General features: G+C 36.0%; 1 protein-coding gene across 2 annotated transcripts in view; it reads right to left on the minus strand.

Annotated features, from left to right (window-relative positions):
* LOC111505160 (RNA helicase aquarius) overlaps positions 1 to 9,645 on the minus strand; it is a 38,025-nt gene extending 28,380 nt beyond the window's left edge. Inside the window, exons 1-5 of one of the 2 annotated variants that reach the window (XM_074181222.1) lie at positions 9,517 to 9,645; positions 6,902 to 7,115; positions 6,741 to 6,841; positions 4,073 to 4,226; positions 1,720 to 2,115 (exon numbers count right to left, since the gene is read on the minus strand). In XM_074181222.1, the coding sequence (XP_074037323.1) occupies positions 1,720 to 2,115; positions 4,073 to 4,226; positions 6,741 to 6,841; positions 6,902 to 6,976 (726 nt within the window). In that variant the 5' untranslated portion in view covers positions 6,977 to 7,115; positions 9,517 to 9,645. Of the gene's footprint in view, positions 1 to 1,719; positions 2,116 to 4,072; positions 4,227 to 6,740; positions 6,842 to 6,901; positions 7,116 to 9,516 lie in introns of those variants that run through there. The other variant, XM_074181223.1, reaches the window with a different exon arrangement.
* Between the last annotated feature and the right edge of the window lie 16,761 nt (positions 9,646 to 26,406).

The raw sequence follows: 26,406 nt of genomic DNA on the forward strand, positions 1-26,406 counted from the left end.
AATTAATCTGGGTGTGCCACAAGGTTCCACACCAGCACCGTTACTGTTATTATTCACCATTACTGTTTTTACCTATGAATTTAGCTGAAACAACTTCTCAATTCGTTGATAAAATATATTGCATAGTGTCAGGCAATCTATCAATGGAAGCTTCAAGAATGAGCAGTGAAATTGCAATCTGGTGTGAAAAAAATGGTCTTTGTTTGAACAGGGAAAACAGTATCAGTGCAATTCTGTAATCGATCAGTGTAAGGAAATGATGTTTATACAAAACTCGTTCATAGAGCAGTTCCTGTTCTTCCTGAGTTCTCACTATAAACTTTTGAATCCATCAGATCATAGAGATTAATAAAATCATTAAATTTCAATACTCCACTTACATATTATGTATAAATGACTTGAGATCTGCATATTTTATATTTCTAAAGAAATGAACTTTGAATGTTCAAGCCAGTCTCGAATTTACCTACACAGTAGGTTGAATGGACTGACGCCTATCAGAAAACAACTACTCCCCTGGCTAATACCACGAAGGGCGTTGGATTATAACCAACAGGCGTCAGTGCAGGAATCTTCACAGAAAATTTCTTGCATATGCAATAGGCGATACAACTGAAAGAGTCGACCTTCAATTTTGGAACGGGCACACTTGCAGACCGGTTTCGGGCTTATTAGTCACTCATCAGTGCAAGATAGTGGCCATCATCGACCCAAAGTCAATGATATTCCATTTGCTTCCTAGGTTGGAGCGAACAACAAAATGTCACTCCATCTAGTGGATGAGGTACTAACCAACTGCATATCCGAATTTTGCCCGATTCCTCTGAATAAGGAAGAAAAACTTTCTAATTAGTCAGTGGGCTATGCTTGAACATTTGAAGTTAATTTCTTTAGATTTGTTTACTGCCAGTCTTCACAGAAAATTTCCTGCATATGCATATGCAGAAATTTTCTGTGAAGATTCCTGCGCTGACGCCTGTCGGATATAATCCAACGTCCTTCGTGATATTAGCCAGGGGAGTAGTTGTTTTCTTATAGGCATCAGTCCATTCAACCTACTGTGTAGGTATATTCGAGACTGGCCTGAACGTTTAAAGTTCATTTCTTTATATTTGTTTACTGCCAGTCTTCAAGTATAGCCCACTGACTAAATAGAAAATATTTTATATTTGCATTGTTTTGTTAGTTAAAGTATGTGTATTTGCATATAGGGACTTCTGTGAGATTCTTTCAAATCTCAATGACAATGTCAAAATCTAGTGTAAGAATTTATGACGAAATGATAATTAAAATTGATAACAAAAAAGAATACATTCATCGCCTAAGTTCTCCTCTACATTTTGCTTTCTACAAATTGGATGTTGTTACAGTTTGTTGTGTAATATCAAATAATGAATATTAAGTTCCAAACTTTTTGATGACACTGAAGTGTATGTTCAGTGAGTCAAGTATGTGGACCATAGTGCTAGTAGAACACTAATTTTCGTAATACAGCTGAATAATTTGTAGATGCTGGGGAGGGATAAAACACTAATTCGTTAATTCTTTGCTCATCACTGTGTGAATTTCTATGAAAATTAATAAATAAATGGTGAAATGTCAAATACTGAATTAAAAAAAAACATGCCAATTTGATGGTGGCCCATGTGAGGTCTGTCATGATATTCCTAATAGAAAAATTACTCTTAAATTCTTATTGACAGTAAATATTCAACTTACTTTATCTTTTGGGCAGATCCCATCCTCAGTTATGGAATCTAAAATATTCATAAACTTCAGCATCAAACTATGCAAAAAAGTTCGTTCCCATGTCAGCTTTTCCATTTGTTCAGGCTTGTCTTTACGTTGGATAGCACGCCAGTATTTCCTCCATTTTGGATTCATTTTGAGTTCATATTCTCGTCTTGCCGGCTGCAAGGATATCCACATTGACAAAGAAACCAACCTTTTCACTTGATCACGACACAGAGCTTCTTCCATGCTGCTGAAACAGTGATTCAGAAACACCAAGAGAGCCGTTTTTTCCTCGATGTTTATGAGCAAATCATCTTCCAGACAGGCTTTCATCACTTGTTGGAAGAAGTCTGGAAAGTATTCATCACTTTTTCGAAAAGACTAAGAAAAAAATATAAATTAGGATGCAAGTAAGCAGGGTGGCCATCATAGGATGAAAGTAAGAATAAACATAGAGTAAAAGGTTAATTTTTTATTATTTTTTCAATAAAAACATTTCTTCCATGCACCAGAACTGCAAGACTCTTCTCGACGTAAGTTTCACTAACCAAGTTGGCGTTGTAAGGTACTAATCTAAAGTGATTCCAAAACATATAACCGATTTATATTCAACAGAGTAAACTTTCACTTCATTCATTCATACATCAATAATTCAAGTAAAAATTACCGGAAATTTTCCAGGAATTTTTCTGATTATTTGCTTGTTTCTATGGGATTGTAATTATTTTTTTTGTTTTCACAATAATTTTCAGTTAAGGATTTATATGAGAAATGACATGCACATTTTTTTATTCCAAGCTAGAGAACCTAATTTCATGAGTAATTCGCTCTTTGTTCTAATCTTTATCACTTTTATTATATGTTTTTTGTAATGTAAAATTTATTTCGAATCGGTAGTTGAAAATTTCGTGAAAATCAGAAAATGATTGATTCACATTGCAAAAGTTCTCTTCTTTACCTTCACCATCAACGCTGATGTTTACAGGAATCCATATCATGTCCAATCCTTTTCTTACTATACAAAGTTGCCTCTTCATAATTGAGTTGACAAGTTTTATATCTTAATGAAGATATGGAGAAAATGTCAGCTTGGGTGACAGTAACCAAGCAGAATTATGTGCTAAGAAAAACCAGCCAACAGTTTTATCATAATGATATCAAGGCACACAATTCCACTAGGTGAGTCGATTAATTAGTTGAATGTCAAATCTGATATCAATATATGTTTCGACACATTCACGTTACTGGTATAGCAAAAGCAACTTCTCAGAAATTTGTAACATCATTTGGAACTGAAAAGTTGGTACACACTTCAATAACCTGAAGCTTCTAGATACTATGCAGAAAAGAGCAATCAGCTTGATTGGAGACATAAACATCACAGGTAACCTTGATAGCCTGGAACATCAAAGAAGGTTTGGAGGACTTATCTCTTTTCTACAGGCAATTTCAAGCCTGCTTGATTTCACCAGTATATATCAGAAGTGCGCAGCAAAATATAGCTGCCAATCAATTCAAGGTTCAACTCAATACACACTGAACTATATTTTTGAAGAAGTTTTTCATTTGAAGAACGTCTTTATGAAATAAACTTCTTGAGATCGTTTTCCATATAAATATCATTCACAGCAATATAAATCTAACATTAATTGCAATTTCTGCAGTCACCATTCTCAGAGCATTTTGAGGATTTTTCTGCAGTGCTTGTGCATCTCGTTAAATAACACAGCTGGAAGCATTGGGTATTCTTTGAACATAGTCGATGGTGAGTCCCAGACTTCTTAAAAAGATGATGAATCAAAGTTTATTGTCATTCCATGTGGATCAAGATACTCCAAATGGTTGGATCAAATTGAAAAAAAAAAGCTCCGCGCCATTCAAACTCAGTTGGAAAGTGAGAAATTTATGATTTATGAAACAAATTGAGATAACAAACACTAGATGTCGAAGTCCTGAATTAGCAAAGGCCATTTCTTTTCAAAACCACTCTCTTCGAAATAAATCACTTGGAACATTTCCAGGAAATTTTCCTGCTAATACAAATCGGCTAACAAACCACTAGTGTATGACTAGAAGTTAAAGAACAAAATTAGTAAAAATAGGTAAAGTTATTATTCAGTGATTAATTTGTATGGGGATAATTTGATTGGGGAGGCTCATCAAGAAGAGTATAATAATTCTGGGATGTTGGATTCTAGTATAATTGTTTATATTTATTTATCATTCCCAAGCCATTCACACAATTCTTTGTTTAGGAAGAGTATAACTTAAAATACCACTGATTGGAATCTTTTTTGACATTGAACATTAAACTATTTTATTTGAAAATTAGACATACCTGCCAGACTTGCACACGTTCTCGAAATTTCTCATTTACCATTATAACAATCGACAACATATGAGCATTTGATGCTCCGGGTTTATAATTTGGCCACAGAAAATTCTCCAGGTATTGACTGAATTCTAGTACCATGATTCTTCGAACTGAGAAGCTGAAAAATTGAAAAACTTGAACCTGTTTGTGTTCTTGGACCATCGTCTGGTGGAATTTATTAGCATCTTCAGAGGTCCTTGTTCTTTGAAGAGGTATCTCAAATCTTGGAAGAGATAACACAGACCACATACAGTTTTAAAAGATAGCCATGAAAGCTCAAATCTCTTCATTGACATATGTTATTGATTTTGGATTATTCAATCCAGAACTATAGACATCTCCTGCTGATAAAATTGGAGCCGGCTGAATTTTTCACTAGACCTTTATTTCATCATAGAGTACAACTCGATCAGGATGTCTGAAAGTACTAGCAAGCCTAAGTGAATTTATTTTCAATTAAAAGCCAAAGGAGCAAAAAAATATTTTCTCAATATCTCCTTTTTCATAGACGTAGCTGTTCCTCAAAAAACCAGCTTTTAATTCAAATTATAATATATTAAAGTTATGAAATATTTAATTATTGTTCATCATGAATTTACTATTTATGAATTAATAATGTATAACAATGAATTATTCACATATGTAATCAAAACACATGTTTGCTGATTCTCGACAGTGTAGAACTAAATGCAGTCCCCAATAATAATTTTCATAATGACAATACTATCAATTTTTCCACATGTGAATGTGAACTGTCAAATATTTTTGAAGCTATCTGTAAACCAAAACCTAAGTTCTATGGTAGTTATGCTTGAGTTTCTTTCTAGTTCAGAAACAATGTGCATACACACTATAATGTTCTGCTATCATTTTATTCTGCAAGGCATCAACTTGCATTAAATTTCCAGATAAATTGAAATAAAGCTTTATATGTCCAATTCACAAAAGTAGTTCCAATGAAAGAGCCAATATCTATAAAAAAATATGCATTCAATCAGGCATATCAAAGCTCTCCAATGTTCTAGTCACTGAAAAATCAATTAACATTTGTAAACTGTTGATTCTCCAAGAACAGCATGGGTTAATTTCTCACTGACTTATCTAAACTTTATAAAATCCAAAACATTAGTCATTCAACTATTGAATAAATGATTGTTGATTTTTTCTCTCTTTGTGGTATTAAGCTGATTGTACTTTTGTAATATGAACTGATTTTTTTTTCATTTATAAATAACTAAATATGTTCAAAAAAAACTCACATCCTTTTTTTCCAAGTGACCATTAAAAAAAAATTAATTTGAAGAAACATCTTGGAAACAATAGAAATTATGATATTATGGAATTCTCTACAAAAATGGTATCGAGGTAATATTTCTTCATCTGGTTTCCCCAAAAAATATGCTCAAAAAAAATTGTTTTTGAGTTAGTTTTCATTTATTTTTCTGGATAACATGGTGGCTTTCATCCAGATGACCTGTTTCGCAATATAGGGGTACTGTATTGGGCAAGATCTGTCCTAAATTTTTTTGACAATGAAGTTTCAGAAATTTCTCATGTCTAATTGTATGAAAAAACAATTACAATGGGCTGCCCTGTTATCCAGATGAAGAGATGATGATAAACAGTTTTTTGCCAGCTTAATATTAGGGATTAGGTCCATCAGAGATGCCCTTCAATTAGAGAAAAAGTGACTTCTATGAAAAAACATATCAAAACTTTTTTTTAGAAAACTTGATAATAAACAAAAGAATTATTTTAATTTTATGATATTACTGAGATATCAAAAAAAAAATTTTTGCTTCTTTGTCTTTGCATTTTTTTCAACCGTGTTTAAACCGATTCACTTTTGTTTTATCAATATCTCCCAATCGTTTCCAAATGTGAACATTGGTTTGAGCTTAGCATCTCTGTGAGTTGAATGCCAAAGTACTTCGAGTGTTTTCATCTAAAGGTTTTACATAGAGAGGGGTACAAGTGATTACATCATGGTATCTATCCATCTTACTCTTCATAATGCAGAAAATTTTCAGAAAAAAAATAGCCTGCTTCAATTTTATCACTTGATGAGCCTTTATAGAGTTCAACAGTATGTTTGGAGGTGGTTGACAATGTTTCGTGATGCATTCCATTAGTTCGGACTTCCATTGTCTAATATTATATAAATTTATTTGAAATCCCTGAAAGAATCTGTAAAAAATTAAAAAGATTAGCTGAAAAATAACAACTATATTAACCAAAAAATCTGAAATTACAATGAAATAAAATACAAGTAACAATCCAAAAAAAAAAAATTGAGCTATTAACAGGAGATGAAAATAAAAAAATTATTAACGAGAAATTAAAATTAAAAGATTCCAAACCAAGTTACTTTACGATGTTTCGATTGCTAGTATCCACAATCGTCTTCAGGTGATAACTCAATTTTTTGGTTGTTGCTTGTATTTTATTTCATTGTAATTTCAGTTTTTTTTGCTTAATATAATTTTTAATTTTCAGCTAATCTTTTTATTTTTTTACAGATTCTTTCAGGGATTTCAAATCAATTTATATCATATTAGACAATTGAAGTTTACCAGTATAATGATAATTTATTTATTCATCCGAAGAAATATTAGGGAATTTACTAGCTTACTTGCTTCCTCGAATGTCTTGCATGTAAATATCTTCTATAACGTTAGGATCAAAAGGTAAATGTTTCTCTTCTGAATGAGGAGCCCAATACTTCTCTGCAAGCTGCAAAAAATATTATAAATAAATTAATTGAGATGTGTATATAATCGTTAACATTTTTACCTCTGTTATTCGGTCCCCAATTATCTGTTGGACCGTTGGGGCAATAGCAGAACCAGCCTCAGTATTCTTAGACATCTTGAGCTAACAGTAAGTGAATATTGATTTTATCACTTTGTTAATACTGACACAATTACATTTTTCTCAAGACAGGAACTGGACAAAATGAGGTGAATATTTTTTCCAGAAATAGTACTCTGTTAAAAAACGTGAAGACCTGCAAAAAAATATTCAGTATCAAACTTCTTATGGTTTACATAATTTTTGAAATGCTTCAGTATGGAAAGATAAAATACTTTATCACAGAAACTTAGGCTTTAACAGTATCAATAAGAATTTAAATTTTGTTCAATCAACCCACCTGAGCAAAAACTTCTCATCTAATAATCATTTGTTAAGTCTAGATTAATGCAAATGAATTGCATATTAACTGGATTTCTGATAATAAAAATTAGGCAATAAGGTAAAACCCTATCAAGAGTTTTTTAAGGAATGATGTTTGAAAACAAATCAATTCCAAAATTATATTTTTCTAAATGGAATTTCCGTAGACGGTTTTCCCAAATAAATATAAACTATGGTTCAATTCCAATGTAAAGCCACTATCACATAGGCACCGCTCTCAGATTGTTTGAAGTACTTAATTGCAGTGATTATACATGATAATAATAATAATAAGAGTGCTATATTACCATCTACGGCACTTTTACGGTATTGACGAGACACCGGTGTTGCCCTAAGCTCCGGGGGATATTGAATCCATTGTGGGGAACGAGAAGTGCCGAATTTATTGGAACTATTCGTTCCCCACCCTCAGGCTCATACAAGCTAATAAGCCTGATGTAGTCCTTCTCGACCACCAGACCAAAACGATATTTGTCGTGGAGTTTTCAGCTCCTGGTGAGATGAATATCGTCAGAAAAGAGGAGGAAAAACGGATAAAATATCGAGATTTTCTCTTCGAACTCCGCAGACTCTATCCAGATCACTCTGTCAAGATGGTTGTTCTGATTATTGGAATCCTTGGTGGAATGATGTCCTCTCTACTCTCGAATCTTAAAATCATACCGGCTTGCCGAACTAGGGCAGAAATCTTAGCCGCACAGATGCAGAAGGCTGTCATTCTTGGCTCACTGTGCTTGCTCAGGGCACATGATTCTCGGACCCAATGATCACTTACCCCATGGTGTGGGGAGTGGTCATTGGTTGATAATGCTGGCGCGCCCTCCCGAATGTATCAGGGCTTCGGGCCTGACCAGAGCACACTACGGTTCTTCCTAAATATAAACTAAGAAATACAAAAAGAGGTCTACGCTCTACGCTATAGGGCCATCAAATTATACAATCATTTACAGCACACAATCAAAAAAGAAAGCAGAAGACACACTTTCAAAAATCTAGTTTTTGATTTGTTGTGTAACATGGAACCATATTCTATGCAAAAAAAATGTATGGCAATTTAACGACGATTTTAGAAAACAGTAAAAGGATATATACTAGTATTAGTTAGCAAAATTTCCATAATATATACAATAAATAGTATGTTTCATTGTATTTTAATATTCATTATCTCTTAGACAAATGAGTTTATATCTGTCTTACACACTTCTTAGTTATACAAACATGTACTCCACGAATTGATAAACCTGTGAAACTCTTGTTATGTTTTACATTTGTATATTTATATCTTACTGACTCAAGTTTTTATATGTTCAATTGGAAAACAATATATCTAGCTATATATCAATGAATATTTACCATCAGGTACATTTGTTAAGAAATGATTGATATCTAGGAAAGTTGAAGATTTTAACTTTTGACTCCTGATCCCATCAGAATAATAATACGAAAAGGCACTTAACTCAAGAAATTAAGTGATATTATCTACTTTACTTTATTGATTTTGTAGTTTTTAGTATAGAATACATCAATTATGATATTGACGGATTGAATTATTTGTTCACATGTGTAATATTGAAGCCAAGATCTAAATGTACTATGATATATAGAAAATTAAACCAGAATTCATGAAGAATGCATATACAATTGAAAGTATCTAAACAGCAACTGAAATTATTAGAGAAAGCAGACTGTTGATAACAAATAACCAGCATTTTCTTCTTGTAAAAATTTTCTACTTTGATGAAATTTATCACAATTTCAATCTTATTGTTTTGTAGGATGACAATAACAAAATATATCCTAGTATTGAAGGAAATCATCACCATTATTCAAAAATGAGTGTTTTGCAACATTTGTTTCACAATACGATAGCCGTGGAGAATGTAATGAAAACGTCTGGCTACTGTATAAACAAATGTTGCGGTTTTGTGAATTGCTAAGTGAAAACCTTAAAATGAAGGGTTAGTTACATGACCAATTCCATCACATAACAAGAACTGGCCTTCAACAACTAGATTCGAATAGATAGGTTTAATGCCATGTTGAAATATAAATGATGTGTCTACTTAATTTTCTCTATCATCTATCTCATCACTCCTTCCAGCTGAAGAAATAGGGATGAATTCATAACCATAGGTTTTAACCAATTGTATTATTTGATACCTCCAATGCAAAGATACTAAATAACGATCGCAACTTCGTATAAAGATACTTACTAGAATAACTGGAAAGAAGATACGGAAAATAATAATTATTTTACCATAACCGCAATTTTGTTTATTTACAGCCGGTCGCGGTTTGACTGGTTTGACATTTGACGCATAGAGAGCATGTAGGTAGGTATAGAAGTTTGTATAGACCTGTCTGAGATGCTGCCAAAAAAATGGCCGCCTGTAGGCATACATGTTTTTTGTTCTACTGGAAAGAAAATTAGAAAAATCCATAATCAACATGTCTTTGTGAGTGATTGTGTTGCTGCTTGCTTCATAGTCGCCTTCATTTTCATCAGGTCGGAAATTTTTTCCCTCACCCTTTCAACTGAGATTCGTCAGGAGGACGAATGGTTCATAACGTAAGGTGTTTTGGTGGCGACATAAAGGTCAATGACCTCTATGCCGCTCTGGCCTTGTGTACCCCTTCCTGACTGGGGTATTTGATGAAAAAACTGTTCATCTTAACAGACGTCGTGGGGCCTTCACTCAACCGAGCGATGGGGCCTTCTGAATCGAGTGGTGTCATCTATAGTGTAATCTACAGCTTCCCTAACTAATGGGTTATCATGAGTTTCCGCTGACTCGAAAACTCTCTGAATGGACTGCCGTATAGTTAACAGCTTCAAATCTCTGCGGATGGCTTCATTCCGCACGAACCATGGAGCATTCACCAGCATCCTGAGAAGTTTATTTTGCAAACTTTCCAAAATGGAGAGGTTTGACGGGGCGGTTTGTCCCCAAGCACCTAAAGCATACATGATGACAGGTTTGAACATCGTGTTGTATAGTAAAATCTTATTTTCAAGATTGAGTTTTGAATTTCTATTGACCAGAGGATAGAGTTTAGCTATCCGCATCTGCACTTTGCTCTTGATATAATCAATGTGATTTGCCCAGGTGAGTCGGCGGTCTACCCAAAGACCTAGGTACTTGACTCGCGTTTGCCATTCGATCTCCCTGCCTGAAATCGTGACCCTTGTGTCTGGAGAAACTTTACGTCTCCCCAAGTCTATCGCCTGAGTTTTTTTCTGGATTCACTCGAATATTCCAGTCAAGGTACCAGCGTTCGATGTCGTCCAATGCGCGTTGCATGTAGACGACCCCCAACGCTCGACCCATGGAAGAAGCGAGGAGAGCCTTATCATCGGCGTAAAGTGAAACCTTCACGTGATTGAACCTTAGAAGGTCGCTCACGTAAAGGCTGTACAGTAGTGGAGACAGTACAGCACTCTGAGGCACTCCAGCTTCGATTTCCCTGACGGGAGACAGGATTCCTTCAATTCGGACCTGAAATGTTCTGCCTTTCAGAAAGGACCTAATCCACCGGACCAGACTCCGAGGCAGATCGAAATCGAGCATTTTGTGTAGCAGGCCTTCGTGCCAGACTCGGTCGAAGGCTTTCGAAATATCCAGGAGGACGAGATGGACTGTCTTCCTGTTGTTCAGCTCAGAGATGGGGTTTTTGACCAGTCTCAGGGCCTGCAGCTCGGTGGAGTGTGCCCTCCTGAAGCCGAATTGTTCGTCAGGCAGAACATTTCGGTCTTCAACTTCTTCTGTTAGCCTTTGCAGCACAACACGTTCAGCCAACTCAGCCGTTGAGCAAAGCAGACTAATCGGACGATGATTCTGGGGAAACAGCAGGTTCTGACCCTGTTTCGAAATCATGACAATTACGGCATGCTTCCATCTTCGAGGGAAGTATCTGAGAGTGATTGAGCTGTTGATAATGTCCAGCAGGTATCTGATGAAGTTCTCCGGGAGCTGCTTCAACAACCTGTTGTTGATTGAATCAATTCCCGGAGCCTTCTTGGGTTCGGAGGCCCTAATGTACCCCTTCAGTTCTTCCTATGAAGCTGGACGGATCACGTCGTCATCATTTCCACTAAGGATGCGCCGAACCCAATGTTCCAGACGGATATCACGATCAATATCATCATCCGGATCAACGTTAAGTCGAAACTGACTCTCCATTGTGTCTGCAAAGGCCAACGCCTTCTCGGCGGGAGAGTAGCAGATGCCGCGCTGTCCGTGAAGAGGGGAGGGAGCGGTTTTCTTCTTTTCGAGCCTGCGGATGACTCGCCAGAGCTCGCCATCCCCAGGTTCGAGCGATTCCAAACACTCGCTCCACCTCTCGTTTCTATAGTCAGTGATGGCCTGTTTAACCTGGTTGGCCATCCTGCTAGCCGCAGCCTTGTCTCTAGGGTAGAGAGAACGCTGAAAAACTCGTCTGAGTCGATTTCTCTCTCGGATAAGGTTCTTTATCCTGGGAGGAAACTCATTGTAGCTCCGCAGAGGACACTCTGTCCTGGTTGTGGCTGCGCGGAGAGCGTTGTTCACAGACAATTCGAAATCTGCCACTGCCGCATCGAGACAGTTGCGAGTTTGAAGCGCCTCACGGTCTGTACGTGTCTCCACTTGGTGAGCCTTGAAGGCGTCCCAATCCGTGGATGATCTCATGCGATACTCCTGAGGAGGGGGATCATCACCCAGCATCAGGATGACTGGATTATGATCTGAGTCAAGTTCCGACAAAGTGTACACTTCGCAGGACATGGAGACGTTCCTGAGCAGTGCGATATCAAGCGCGTCAGGCCTTAAATCCCCACCGTAGAACGTGGGCTCATCTGGACCCATCACTCGATACTCATGCCTGTCAGCATGCGCATGGAGCGCTCGGCCGTTCGCATTGTTGAGTCTGCTCCACAGATTGTGCACCAGTGCAACATAGTGCAACATCGATGTTTTGTTGTATTAAAAAATTCTCAAAATCTAATTTCTTATTTGAAATACTGTTGGCATTCCAAAATACAACCTTAAGATGTTGGTTGTCTAGCCATTAACACGTTCCAGTTAGCACATTGGTGTTCACCGTAAACATCTTTTCGAGTACGAATGAAGAGTTTCTTCATCTGGTCCAGAGCGGAACAGATGTCACTATTTCGACGGGCGGGGACTACTGGGCGCCTCGGTCGGCCTGGCGGAGGTGTTACCGCTCTTGGCCGCTCCTGCGTAGCTCATTCCCGGTCGTGTGCCAGATGCTCCGGCAGGATGCACTTCAGGGGGCATTTGAAGCTACTTTGGTCCTCCTGCGAACCCCGGGGAACTCAGGACAACCGCGATAGTTTGCAGTATGCACACCCTTGCAATTATTGCACTTGGGCGGATCTGCTCGTGGCTTCTTAAACTCACCTGAAAGGTGTCTGCCGGCGTATTTGACGCAAATGGGAATAGCTAGGCAATTCCGTTGGCTATGCACGAACCGATGACATCGGTGACACTGCCCTACCAGTGTTTTTTGGTGTTGGGGCTCAACCTTAACTTTAACGTTAAGGAGATCCCGGATGTCATAAATATGCTTCTGATTTTGGTTCACTTGAACCAAAACCAGTGGGAGCGGTCGATTTCCTCGCATCATCCTGGTGACGGATGATGGTTGGAAACCTTTTTCAACCAAGGCGTCCTCGATGTCAGCGGTCTCCAGATGTTCCGGGACTCCTCTGAAAACGGCTCTGATTTGTCTGTCTTCAGGTAAGGTATACATGTGGTTTAGAATTTTTTCCCTCACCAATGGTTTGGATATACTCCTGTAGTCCTCGGCCGAAGAAGGCTGAACCTTGATGCCGTCAGCCATGTTTACTGCCTTGGTAAGTTCACCTTATGGAAGGCAGCCAGCTTTGTGAATTGAACCCACTTGTGCTTCTGGCGAACGACAATTGGGGGAACGCGTGTTTTTCTGGTGCTTTGGGGCACCTCAGGATGCGGAGGTAGAGGGAAGCTAGTTCCCTGATCGTTGGGGTTTTCAACCTGATTTAGATTTTGGGATGGCTGTTTTGGACCACCCTGTTGTTGAGAGTTCTGACTCTGAAGTGTTGTTCTTGGCTTCGTCCCGGAGCTTTAACATCTTTTTAGCCAGTTTTTTGGGCTTGTTACCGGTATTTTCGTTTACTGGAGCGACTGGTTTGTATGGAAGAGGAGGAAACTCTTCTGGAAGGCGACGCTTTTTGTTGGCCGTTTCTTGAGGCTTGATCGTATTTTCGTTGTTTGTCTCAGACTTAGCAGAGATGGTGGTGCCGACGGGAGTATCTCTGGAGAATACATTCCGTGACGGACGCTCGAGAAGCTCTTTAGCCCCTGGTAGAGGGCCAGAGGGTTCCCGAACTGCCGCCACGGGGCTGCCCCTTAGCAGTTCTGATGGACTCAGGCCCAGGCGATAAAGCAATAAACCCATGAAGGTAATTACTTCACCTCTGTCCCTGGCTATCAGGCTGTCAAGAAGTTCCTCCATACTGCTGTCGAAAAACTCACACCCTTTGATATCCCAAGGGTAGGCGATGAACAGTTCCGTAAAAGTGATAGTTTGAACGCACTCACCAGAAGTCTGGAGGGTCTTTGCGCACTACAACCAACGCACTCACTAATAGGAGATATGTAACTACTGGTGAATGGCTGATCATCCACCAGAAATAGTCGTATTTGTGGAAAAAACTTCGAAATTATCGCAGCGAAAAATATTCGGTGTCAGTTTGACAGCTAACTTGAAGTATATTTGCTGCTTGCTGAAATTCGTTGTCTGAGGCTGATTTTACATATCAATCGTCCTTCATAACATAAAATCATGCCTACAACGTGTTGTGTTGTAAATTTCGGAAGCTGTGGGGATCGTGATCGGTGAACTTTTACAAAATACCTAGTGAATTTCTGCTTCCACCAAGGGAAAGAAGCAGTTGCATCCCATTGAATTAGAAATTAGAAGCAACTAGAGCCATTGCATATGTCAGGATTCATGTAGAAAGAGTAATAGGTTGCATTCGTCAAAAATATAGGATTTTATCAGATTGTGCCAATTTCTCTGCTTGTTTGTGGTGAAGATGATACGATCTTGGATAAAATAGTGACTGTGTGTTGTGGATTGATTTATATCTGCCCACCAATAGTACCTTTGAGTTAGATTGAATTTATAATAAAAAACCTCATGAAATTGTTTTTTATTGTTTTTTATTATTGCAAAATCATATTTCAAATCATGGAGCTGAATTATAATGAATTTTTGGTATATTCAATTGGTACGTAGGTCAGAAACTAGGTTTTGTTAGTATTTAGAATATTTTTTGTTCAAACACTTTCAAAGATACATTAATTTAATAAAACACAAAATAAGGACATATTGTTTAGTTTATTCTCCCTGTCAGACGAGGAAGTCAGTTTCAATACACATTCATTGAACAAATGATCCACAATAATGGTTATTTTAAAAAAGTGATTTCTCTTGAAGAGTCAAAAATCAGTTGACAAGAAATAAAAACACACTTGAAAGAATAGGTATATGATGAAATTCAGCACTGAATATGAACAAAAACTGTTTACTGGGCTTGCTCTCTAGAATTGGTTGATATATTCCAGGCCATACAGTACAGTAGCAACGTGAGTGCAAACTTCAGAATGGCCTGCCATGCAGGTACAATGAGCTGAAATTATTGCACCATTTTTCTCGAATATAATCCAGACTTGCAGTGAGGGATTGTTCATCCTCTGTGAATGCTTGACCTAACATTATGAATAAATCAAGTTTGAAAAATATCTAAATACCTTGGCAATCACAACAATGTGCTCTCCAATTGACTTCGCTTCAAAATCATGTACAAATCCAGCTTTAAGATATTTGTAGCCAGTCAAACTGCTGCCTTCATCTGCTGATTTGTATAGAAACTATGAGTTAGCACCAGATAAGAACTCATATCGAAAGCAGTAACTGGTGGAAAACATTCTATAGAACTGTTCATTTCTTCTGAAGTGAAAGTAAAAGAATCCATGCACTGTATCACTCTGATTTTATCTTTGTAATGCACAGCAATGTCTTTGTTTTCACGTTCCAATGTTAGTAAATAATCACTTTTATTACAAACAGTCATAATTATTTTCACAGCTTCCAAAGATAACAAAATACGAAAAAACCGTGAAATACCTATGTCATTGTATTCATTGTGTGCCTACAGGCGGCCATATTGTTCGAGAATTGGTCACGTGTTCTGGACATCCTTATAGTCACATCATAGTATACATTTCACCGGTATGGAGTGGAATCTGTAATGATAGATGGCAGAGTCATAATGTCATTGTCTAAAACGTCGAATGTGAATGTCCACAGCGACGTTGAGGTGGTAATAAAAAAACAGGAATATTTGAAATATGCAATTTGAAATTTTTAACTTGGAGACCAAAAATTTCTGCTAAGGTGCAGAAAGAAATTAATTCACCTCTCAGCACCCTTTACAAGATACTCCTGTTCTTCAAGAAATATACTATTGTATGAAGGCATTTATTTTATTTTGAATAATAGATAAATTATTCTTCATTTAACTTCAAATGAAAACTAAATATTTTAATGTAATTTAAAAATTCTATGCTTTAGCTTCAAAATAAAAAAATGTTGAATTATTTTTTTGTACCTATTTATCAATATATTGAATTATTTATTTTTGATTATTTCACAGCTGTATATGAGTATATATAATATGAAATAATACAAAAACTGTGATCGGAATTAGAGTTAAAATAAATTAGAGTTCAAAATTAATGTCGAGTGTAAACAAATGCTGTCTCTGGAACACCCTGTAGATAGACGGGCGAGAGAAACTAAAGAAGTGTGTAGAGATTTCGAGTACTTTTACATATTTGGATGTTCCGAGTTGTTATAAATTTACATTGCACTTGGTTACTATCACCTGATAGGTACATACCGACCTCACCGCTTAGACCCCAGTTTATTCGATCCCGAGACCTTTTCGTCTCCTCCGGTTCGTTCTGGGATGTTTCAACCCCAATATTTGAAAAACACTCTGTGAAAATATATAAACAGGAAAAATTGGTGTCAACAAATTATTTTTATTTTCATACTTGTGATTTGGTTATCATAAAATTCATTGTAAGATATTTACTATGAAGGGTTTAACAAAAATCGCGACACTTTTTTAGCTATACTTTATACAAGATGATCATTCTTGCCTTTGTGAAGCGAAACACATAACGCGATTTTTGTAAAGCCCTTTGTAGTTGAAAATTTACCATGGATTGTATCAGCCAGATTTCGAATTTAGTTAGAATCACAAACCCGTAACAGAACTTAAATATATATTGTCGTAAATTATCCCCTGAAAAAAATGACACCGACTGCCGCTGTTTTTCGTCAATCGACTGTGATTTGGCCAAGCTAGCGCTCAACTCTATTTGTGCTTTTCGATGGTTCTAGGTGTCGCGTCGCTTCGAGAATACTCCTATCGGTTTTCGAAGACTTCCAATGTGATATATAAGTATTACCAACAGGCAGTCTAGGCAAGTCTAGTTGAAAGTGCGGTACGAGGTGAGCTAATAAGATTCTATAGAAATTTGAGTATTAGTCTGAAGTTTTTGTGTTATATTGGCAGTGTACTAGTGAAATGAAATTTGTATCTGAAAGAAACTTCTGTGGATGCTATACATATATACATGAAGTGTTTTTATTGTATTCAAATAACACTTAGTTGTGAGATTTACATTGGACAGTTCACAAAACCGCAACACGTGTTTCAATATAAAATACCTATATAGCTTCCTCAGGCGTGTTCATCAGAGGTAATAATGGATGATTTATTTAATTTTTCATTTTAAATTGTATAGTAAAACACGTAATTGAGTTTTTGCATACTGTCTAGTGAAAAAGGAAAATATGAAGCACGAAATGAATGGGAAAAATGATTTTCATATAAAGCAGTTGTTTCGAGAGGATTTTTTTTCAATTTGTATCTGAACTAAACTTCTGTAGATGCTCTACATATCTTCATAAATAGTTTTCATTGTAGTTATGTCTTTCTTTCTTTCTTTTTGGAATTGACACATTTTTTGTTCAATGATGGAGAAAAAGAAAGTCAAAAAACTGTTTCGCAATCGACTGATGTGATTTGAATAAACCATGATTCTTCATTATTTTATATGAGGAGTGCTTGGGGATAAAAATGTTGGAACCGGTTCTGTGTAAATTCTTCTTCGAACTACATTAACGTATTCGAGAATACAATGCGGATTGAAAATGACTCATTCATCAATTTTCTCGGCATTCTTATTAACTTCAAAGAATACGGTGAAAATGGAGATCTCCGTCCTGGAATGTGATAAAATGCGTCGACTGCTGATGCATAGGTTTTACCAAAACTGTTATGTGAAAAATGCATTTATCAAGATATCTTGTTTTTGAGTTGTCTATCAGAAATAAACAAGTAACAGAATCCAAATTGTCAGAAGACATTTCTTAAACAGACGGCGAACATCAAATTGAATGGAACAAGACGAGAGTGATTGCTAATGAATCTCACTCAGAGAGACGCGATCTCACAAAATCAGTGTTTATTTTCATTTCCGGAGAAAAGTGGATTTCGTAATTGGATCGTATTTGGCTACCTGTCTCGAAAAATGATATGGATAGTGACGAAATTTCAACAGACCAATATCAGGAAAACAATTTTCTTCATTTCCTGAGAAGCGAACTTGGTTGATGAAACGCGCCAAAAAAAGTGCTTGATTTGGATCAGAGATCTCTTGAATATCTATTAAAATCTCGATATATTTCACATTTCAAAACTCACTCTTTTGACATCAGTTGAAGACGTTTGAAAATAAAGCAAACTAAAGAAAAAACTGCGGGTATCATTAGATTGTTTTCATTTCTGAAGACGGATGTAGTTCTTAGTCCACAAAACACTCCAAAGGTATAGGCAGCGCACGTCAAGATAGCTCTCAGGGAGCAATAATTTTTCCGAGTTACTTAATACTTATCGTTATATTATGACCAAAATTACACAAAACCTTGTAGAATGTAGCCTTTATGTTATTTTGATGTACAAGCTGTATTCATGTGGAGTTAAATCCAAATCCGTTCAGTCGTCTAGGCGTGAAAAAGCCACAAACATACTTACATACATCCACCCTGACAAACTTTCACATTTATATCAGTATAGATTGTACTGATTCTTCTAGCCCTTCAGATTCATCAAGTTCATCCAGGTGTTGAGTGAATTCTTACTGGCGAAGAAAGGTTTTGGCTTTCTACTTCTTCATCTTCATACAAAAAATGTGGGAATCTTTCAAAAAAAGGAAGAAATCAATTAATTTCAAAATGGAGTCTATACAAGTTTCAGACACAAACTGAAAGAAAAAGCCCGCTCGAAACAATTACCTTCATATAAACATTCAATTCAAACATACAGAAAAAACTTTTTCGTATTCAGTTTGTGCTTCAAACATTCGTTATAGAATTGGATCAGGTATCATTCACAGGATTGCTACACAATATCAATTTAGTATAAGAAAGAGGTGAAATTGCTATCTACCCATCGATTCAAATCAATTCTGCATCCAGTACTTGAATTGATTTGGATTAATATCAATCAATAAAAATATAATCACGAACTTAACCCAATTGAAATTCAATCCACCATTCTCACAAGTTTTCCAGCTGGTGGATATATCACGATTTGGTAAATATAACAACGAATGTAGAAGGCTAACCACAAATAACACAATAATATTAAAACGAATTGTTGAACAAACCAATGGTTCACTATACCGAACTGGTGCTGGAAATAAAAATTTTCCCATACTGACTGTAGGCTGCTATCTGATATTTCAAAGTAGTCTTATACAGAAAGTTGGGTTGCATGAAACCTTTAAGAGAGTCGACGAACTATCAGTATGGAGTTTTTTTTTTCAATTTTTCATTACATAAAAATGTAAAGGCTCTGAAAGGTGAGATGAAAGGTTAGGTCACAAGTTAGTGGACCTATTCGATTCTCCAACGCAACCCGCAAGGGTTTATTGTGGCTCACACCTCGACCAAATAAACCCAGCTTATTGACGAAGCCGATTAGTTTATATGGTGAGTGATCTTTCAGGTCAGATGGTAGAAATGTGGTTCTATCAAACTCTGAGAACCTGATTCGATCCGCAGCGGGGCAGGCACAAAGTATATGCTCTGCTGTTTCTTCATTTTCCAAACAGAGGCGACACACACTGTCTTCCGACAGTCGGAGTCTCTGCATATGATGATTGTGAGCTGTAAGGAGACTTGTTAGACATTGTAGTTCGTGCCTACTGTAGTTCAACAACTGTTTGGTTTCAAGCTTCGAAGGGTGAATGAACGCCTTGGAGTGAGCCAATCCTGGAAGATTTTTTCAGAAGACTTTAAATCTTCTTTCCATCCAGGTGTTCAATGTTTGTTTGGCAAAACTTGAGGCAATGTCAATGACAGGTCCGATGTTACACCTACGCTCTTTCCCATTATGAGGGAATAAATGACATCAGAAGATAGAAGTCCTCCGGCCGGAACGGCCCAAATCGTCCGGTCGATCAGATGATCGCCCAATACACCAGCCCGACTCTGGAAATGACGAATTTGTGCCACGAAATAACAAAAAGTCAACTCTGTAACTATTTGCATTATTTTTGTTCCGCCTCCGTTCGATAAATTCATTGAATTCTTGGTTGTATGTTAATTCCTATATTTTTGAAACGTTATTTAATTCATGTTTGTTCCACAAATGCATTCTACAGATGCAATTTACAAGTGACGAACGTATTTTATCAATCAAACAAATGGAATGTTAAAGAATTACATAAAACCCAAGATTTTTTTTCAAGACTCACTCCAGTTCATAAAAATTCAAAATATTTATTATTCACTCCTTGACAATAATTAATTTTTTTCTTCATTATGAATTGTTCATAGGGTAATATCGTTGCAAGCATTTCTTTTTATATCCACGTGTTTCGAAATTGATTACGTTTATGTATCGTACACGTTTTTCCTCAAAAATATCTAAAGGCGTCATATCAGGTGATCTAGTGGGTTCTTTTAATGAATCAGGTTTGACTGTCTACCGGTTGAACATTGCCAAACAGAACAAATATTAGGTTTCCGTAAGATGTTTGTACAAAGTGGCCAAATTGGACACTTTCGGAGGGAAACTCCTTTTTTCAAACTAAATAGATGATGGCTGTGTCTGAGGGTCAAACTTCATGACAAACTTATTGGTGAAAACTATAACGAATGTTTGGAATACAAACTGAAAAGAGAAAAGGTGTTTTTTGTATTTTGTATAACTCAGTGTTCATATAAAAGTATTTGTTTCGAAAGATTTTTTTTTGTGTAATTCAATGTTTTTATGAAAACATCTGTTTCGAGAGGGCGTTTTTTTTCCAGTTTGTGTCTGAAAGTAACTTCTTTGCATGATATACACATCTTTGATAAGAGTTAATTTTCTGAAATTGATTGCTTTCTTTCTTTCTTTGGAATATTTCAACATTTTTTCGTATAAAGATGGGGAAGTAGGAAGCCAAAACCTTTTTTTCACAAAAATTGATACCTCCTAAAAATATACCCCTTTCAATTCAAACAAGATTTCGATTCGATATTTCATAGGAAATTTTGAAAACAGTTTGGTCGAACAAAATTATAATTATAACTGATTGGTACCATAAACCAACATACTCTGAAAGATTTATAAACTACCACTCTATCCATCCAATGACACAAAAAATAAACATCATCAACAACCTCAAATACAGGGCTACACATTTAGCACATGCGAATTTTAAAAACCAAAACCTATAACTAATAGAAACTATGTTACTTAAGAATTGCTATCCTAGATCTTTAATTGAAAAATTAGTATATTCAGACAGAACAAATAAACAAAAAAAAAACACCGTTGAACATTAAAAATTTCAAATTACCGTATGTAGTAGGTCTGACACCATAACTATGACACCTCATATTTCAATCTAATAGAAAAAATCAAACAATAACTAACTTTAGAATAATTAACCGACTGTTTTTTCCAAATACAATTCTCATTTCTTCCACGGGCTTTTTTTGAATTATTAAGAACGATTTACAGACAGGTCAGATTGTTAATCCCTTCGTGTCTGTGTCAACGTCTTTCAGGAACCTGTGAACGTATTTATATTTTATGTCAAAATTATTCACTTAACCCTTCAACTCGGAAAGCTGCCCTAAATGTAAGTACTCATCAGCGTTGTGTTTTTGTAAAGTGTTCGAAAAGTTTATTATTTTTTAACGATTCTTATATTACATAATTTATCATGTTTCCAACAGAACTGCTTTGTAAATTTCCATTTTAATATGTATGTCTTGTTCTTATACTTCAGAGTCATGAAGATGAAACAATAACGATTCGAAACGTCGACAATTTAGAAATTGGTTTTCTTCAACATTTTGACCGAATTCCCGCCAAATTGACAATCAAAATATAATTATATAGTTCGTGTAGCAAAAATAACTCTTGCATATAGAGTGCTGACGTAAATAATCCTCTTAACTTCGAACGGAACAAGATATCAAGGTCGGATACAATTTATGTAAAAGTACTTTTTTTATAGTGTTGATTTTACAAAACCGCAACACGTGTTCTGCTTGAGGAAAACGCTTGAGGAAGCTGTAGTATAGCGATCCACGTGTTGCGGTTTTCTGAATTGTCCAGTGAAATTTTCACCATGAAGTGTTACTTGAATAACTTTCAATTTTAAGAAAAAAATGTATTTCAAACTCACTTCAGTTTATTCCAGTAAATGTTCAGATTGATTACCATTTACTTCTGTTTAAAATCTGTTTACTTCCTGACAATAATGAAGTTGGTTAAGAAATTCGCCATGGAATGCTTTTGGGGTGATTTCGTTGGGAGCACCATGAGTTCTGAAAGAGACTGCGGTTGTGTAACATATTAATCCCCACAAAAATCTGAAGGTGTCTTATCAGACAATGCAGTGGGTTATTACAAAGGACCTAGTTTACCTATCCAATGGTTTGAATATTTGTCTTTTAGCAACTTTCAAAATAGCCTGTCGTAATAAAGAGGTACAATAGTACATCTTGCTGAAACCGAATATCAGATAAGAACTCATTCGGGTTTGACAATTTTCAACCAGTAGACAGTCAAGTGTGATCTGTCAAAAGAGCTCACTAGACCACTTGATATGTTTTCTTTAGATATTTTTGAGGGAATATGTGACATCTGAAGGGTACGTTACATAAACGTTATTGATTTCACAACTCTTGGATAGAAAACAGATACTTACAACGATATAAACCCAGGAACATTTTATAATGTAGAAAAGATTTATTGGTAATGAGGAGTGAATGATAAACATTTTGAATATTCATTGGAATGAACTGGAGTGAATTTTGAATGATTTTTTTCTTGAAATTATGATATTTATCGTTTGTTTGTAGATCCCCAAAACTAATATAATACTGCAAATTACTCAGAAATGGCTGATCCGATTTTCAAAAATAAAAAAAAGATGGATAGAGAATTGAAACAACTATCAAATGAGTTAAAAGTAGGTAAGAAAGTAACCGACACTATCAGACTATCAAAAAGTACTGAAAATGATACCTTCATACATACTTTTTTCCAACCTTGACATCTTGTTTTGTTTGAAAGATCAGAGGGAAGACTATTTACGTCAGATTTTAGCAGATTTACAGCAGATTAATGCAAGTTGGAAATTATACAAAAATAATACATGTGAATATGTACTCATAAAAATGAAATTAAATAAATTTGAATCAATGAATTACATAAAGACTCACGTAGTGACCTGCTGAAATATTCGAATATTTCATTTTTATTTTGAGTTGGAAATCGATGGACTATCTCTAGAATTTCAAGAAGGGCGAACGCTTGATCTAGTTTATTTTTTTAAGGAGAATATTATGAATATGCATAGAACTTGATGTTTTGGATGGTTTCCGGGTTTTGCCGTGGTCTTTTTTGGTTATAATCTCCAAAAGTTTCATGTGCAACTACGGCAGTCATCTTCAATGGCGTGGTCGAAGAACTCTTCTTGACAAGTCAACTGAAACTGGAAACAACGTTTTTGGCTTCCTACTCATCCATCTTGATACAAAAAATGTGGGAATCTTCTAAATCAATTTTGAAAGAAATAACTTCATACATAGACGTGTAGAACATGCAAAGAAGTAACTTTCAGACACAAACTAGAAGAAAAAGTTCTCCTGAAACAGCTACTTTCATATATACATTGAATTACACGAAAGAAAAATTCTTCCGAAACAACTTCATATGAACATTGAATTATATAAAAAACATTTTTCTCTACTCAGTTTTAATTCCAAACATTAGTTATGGAATTGAATCAGATATCATTCACAGGATTTCTACACAATATACTGAATCAAAGGTTACAATTTCGCTCACATGGAACAGTGTCATCCTCACTGGTGTACATCAAGTTTTGCCGTAAGACACTCGCCTTAGGTCTGTTTCAGGAGGGCTTTTTCTTCCAGTTTGTGTCTGAAGGTTGCTTTTTTGCATGATCTACACATCTATACAGTAGCTTTAGAGCTGAATAAACTCTATATTATCATCATTATTGAGCGTATCACCTTGTAATGATTTGATATTTTTGTTGTCATCGAATGTCATTACTTGGGAGTCTTGCACGTGATCGACCATAGTCTCCAGTATCTCTATCGTTTGTGAGACTGTGGTTACAGTATCTCTATCGTTTGTGAGACTGTGGTTACAGTATCTCTATCGTTTGTGAGACTGTGGTTAGTGCGGTTGGCGAGTTTATGTATTTAATTGTTTCATAATTGATATTTTTTTCAATGTGTACCTACGCCTTCTTTCACCTAATATGATAATATTTCATTTCTGAAGAAAAAAGTGGAAGTGCTTCCTGAAAAAAATCAATTTCTTCTAAGACAACGACAATCCCAGAAGTGGATTACTGGTATCTGGATGCTGGGATGGAGATGAACCAGAATGCACAACTACCTATGAACTGCATACATCGTTTCAATAATATAGCACTCAAGGTAGTATAATGTATACACCGCTCTTGTGACGTTATTCAAAATCAAGACAAAGTGGCGGGGCACGTTGAGAACCAGCATGAGCACCCTACTCACCCGAGATTATTGTAATTATTTCTTTTGGGTGGAAGTAAAAGCGGAGTGGGGAATACTGAAAAAGAGTGTCTCCACTTTATTTTACAAAAATACTAACGGTATTGTTTTCTATTATAGCTTTGAGGGTGAGAAATATATTTGCAAAACGTAAGTAAATATGTAGTTTGATTTTTGTTGTACAATTCCTGCTTTATTCTCTTGCAACATTTGTTTTTTTTTCATTCCAGGGCCTTCCAGGATGTGTCGTACTCTATCTCATGAAAAAAACTTCAATAAGTAAACATTTAACACCCTGTATGTTGATACCCATTTGAAACGTGAGATCAATTTCCATCTGCGAATTGAAAACATTTTTTACTCATCTCAAATGAGGAATCGGTAATAACTACACCCAAGTACCCACTTATTGTTGATATATACGCTATGATTTATTTCCGATTGAGTGTTTTTACGTATCACAACTGCCATCGGCATAACATTATTCATACTGAGTTCATCGTGAATAATACGATGAAAGTCGACATCTCTATTCCAGTTATTTTTCAATGAACACGATTTCCATCATCATTCAGTGAGAATGAGTTTAGGACTCACTAGATTGACTCCCAATGCTTGAAAATTTAGGAAACAAGTTTATTGACGATATATTTTTGTAAAACAAAGTTGATTTGTGTCTGTTTACTCCAGGTTGAAATATTCAGGCGTGTCTATATTCCACGCCTACATAGACACGCCTGAAGAAGCTATTTCATACCGAAATACGTGTTGTGTTTTTGTAAAACTCACAATTAAGTGTTTCTTGAATACGTTATGTATCCCAGGTCGGTAGCCGGGCGGTTTGACGATGTTCACTCTCTTAATCGACCGATGTGTGAGTCGGTGGTTCAAGTCGCATGCTGAACGATCGATTTTCACTTGCTATCGTCCAACTCGTGTGAGGAATCACACCTTAAAGATAAGACCTCGTTAGTCCTCGAGATTCGACTTCTGAGGGTTGTCGTTCGTATGGGTGCGACAGCTGATTAATGGAAAAACATATTTTGAACAAAAATAATTCCATGAAAATCAAAAGATGAATAGATGTTCCATGTATGTCTCGTTTGCATTTACGCAGTTATTTTCATCAAGTGCTTTTCTTTGGTTATTCACATTTTGTCGTCAATCGAGAACCGCCTGCCCGGACTGACGATGCCCAAGAGGCTGAAACAGCTATACATTTGTTACAAGAAGGCTCCACTTACTGTAAGTGAGGATGGCCGTGTCAAAAAGAATGTTACATTTGAACAGTTGAAACATGTCAATAAAATAAAACGAGTCACCACTGATATAAGAAAGATTATTTAACTTTACATGATTACATCGTTATTTGATTTGAAATTATAAAATACTCGCAAAAGCCATGTGGTTGCAGACCACAGAAAGAGAGACAAACAAAAACCGTTGACATTGACATTGTATGTATATGTTGAAACTATGAAACAAAACAGTTATGGTACACGTGTGATCAGAGTCATCTGCTGTTTTGTGAGATTATCAATGAGAAAACCCAATGTCAAATACGTGAAGAAGTGTTATTAAAAGGAAGTAAAGTAATGAGTATTCAATATTATTGTTGATTTGAAAATAATGTAAATTATGACCAATATTGAGTAGAAAGGCATAAATGTCACTGAGGTGATCAATATCTGATTTTTTGTTAAGGCAATTATTTGATTGTAATATACATGACATATTGGTTAGCACAAAGTTGTTGAAAAATTTTTATTTCATATGGTTAAAATTTATGTAAATTTATTGTTTTCCTTACTGTTTCCTAAGACATTTCTACTTGGTGGGCCAGAAGTAATATGGAGGGTTTCGCACTAAATGTGCCTAACACATCTATTTGCACTGCTGTTTGTTAGCAACAC

Source organism: Leptinotarsa decemlineata, unplaced genomic scaffold (genome assembly GCF_025532065.1).
Source record: "Leptinotarsa decemlineata unplaced genomic scaffold, Ldec_3_MD MMD2_tig00026307_RagTag_RagTag, whole genome shotgun sequence".
Taxonomy (NCBI): Eukaryota; Metazoa; Arthropoda; class Insecta; order Coleoptera; family Chrysomelidae; genus Leptinotarsa; species Leptinotarsa decemlineata.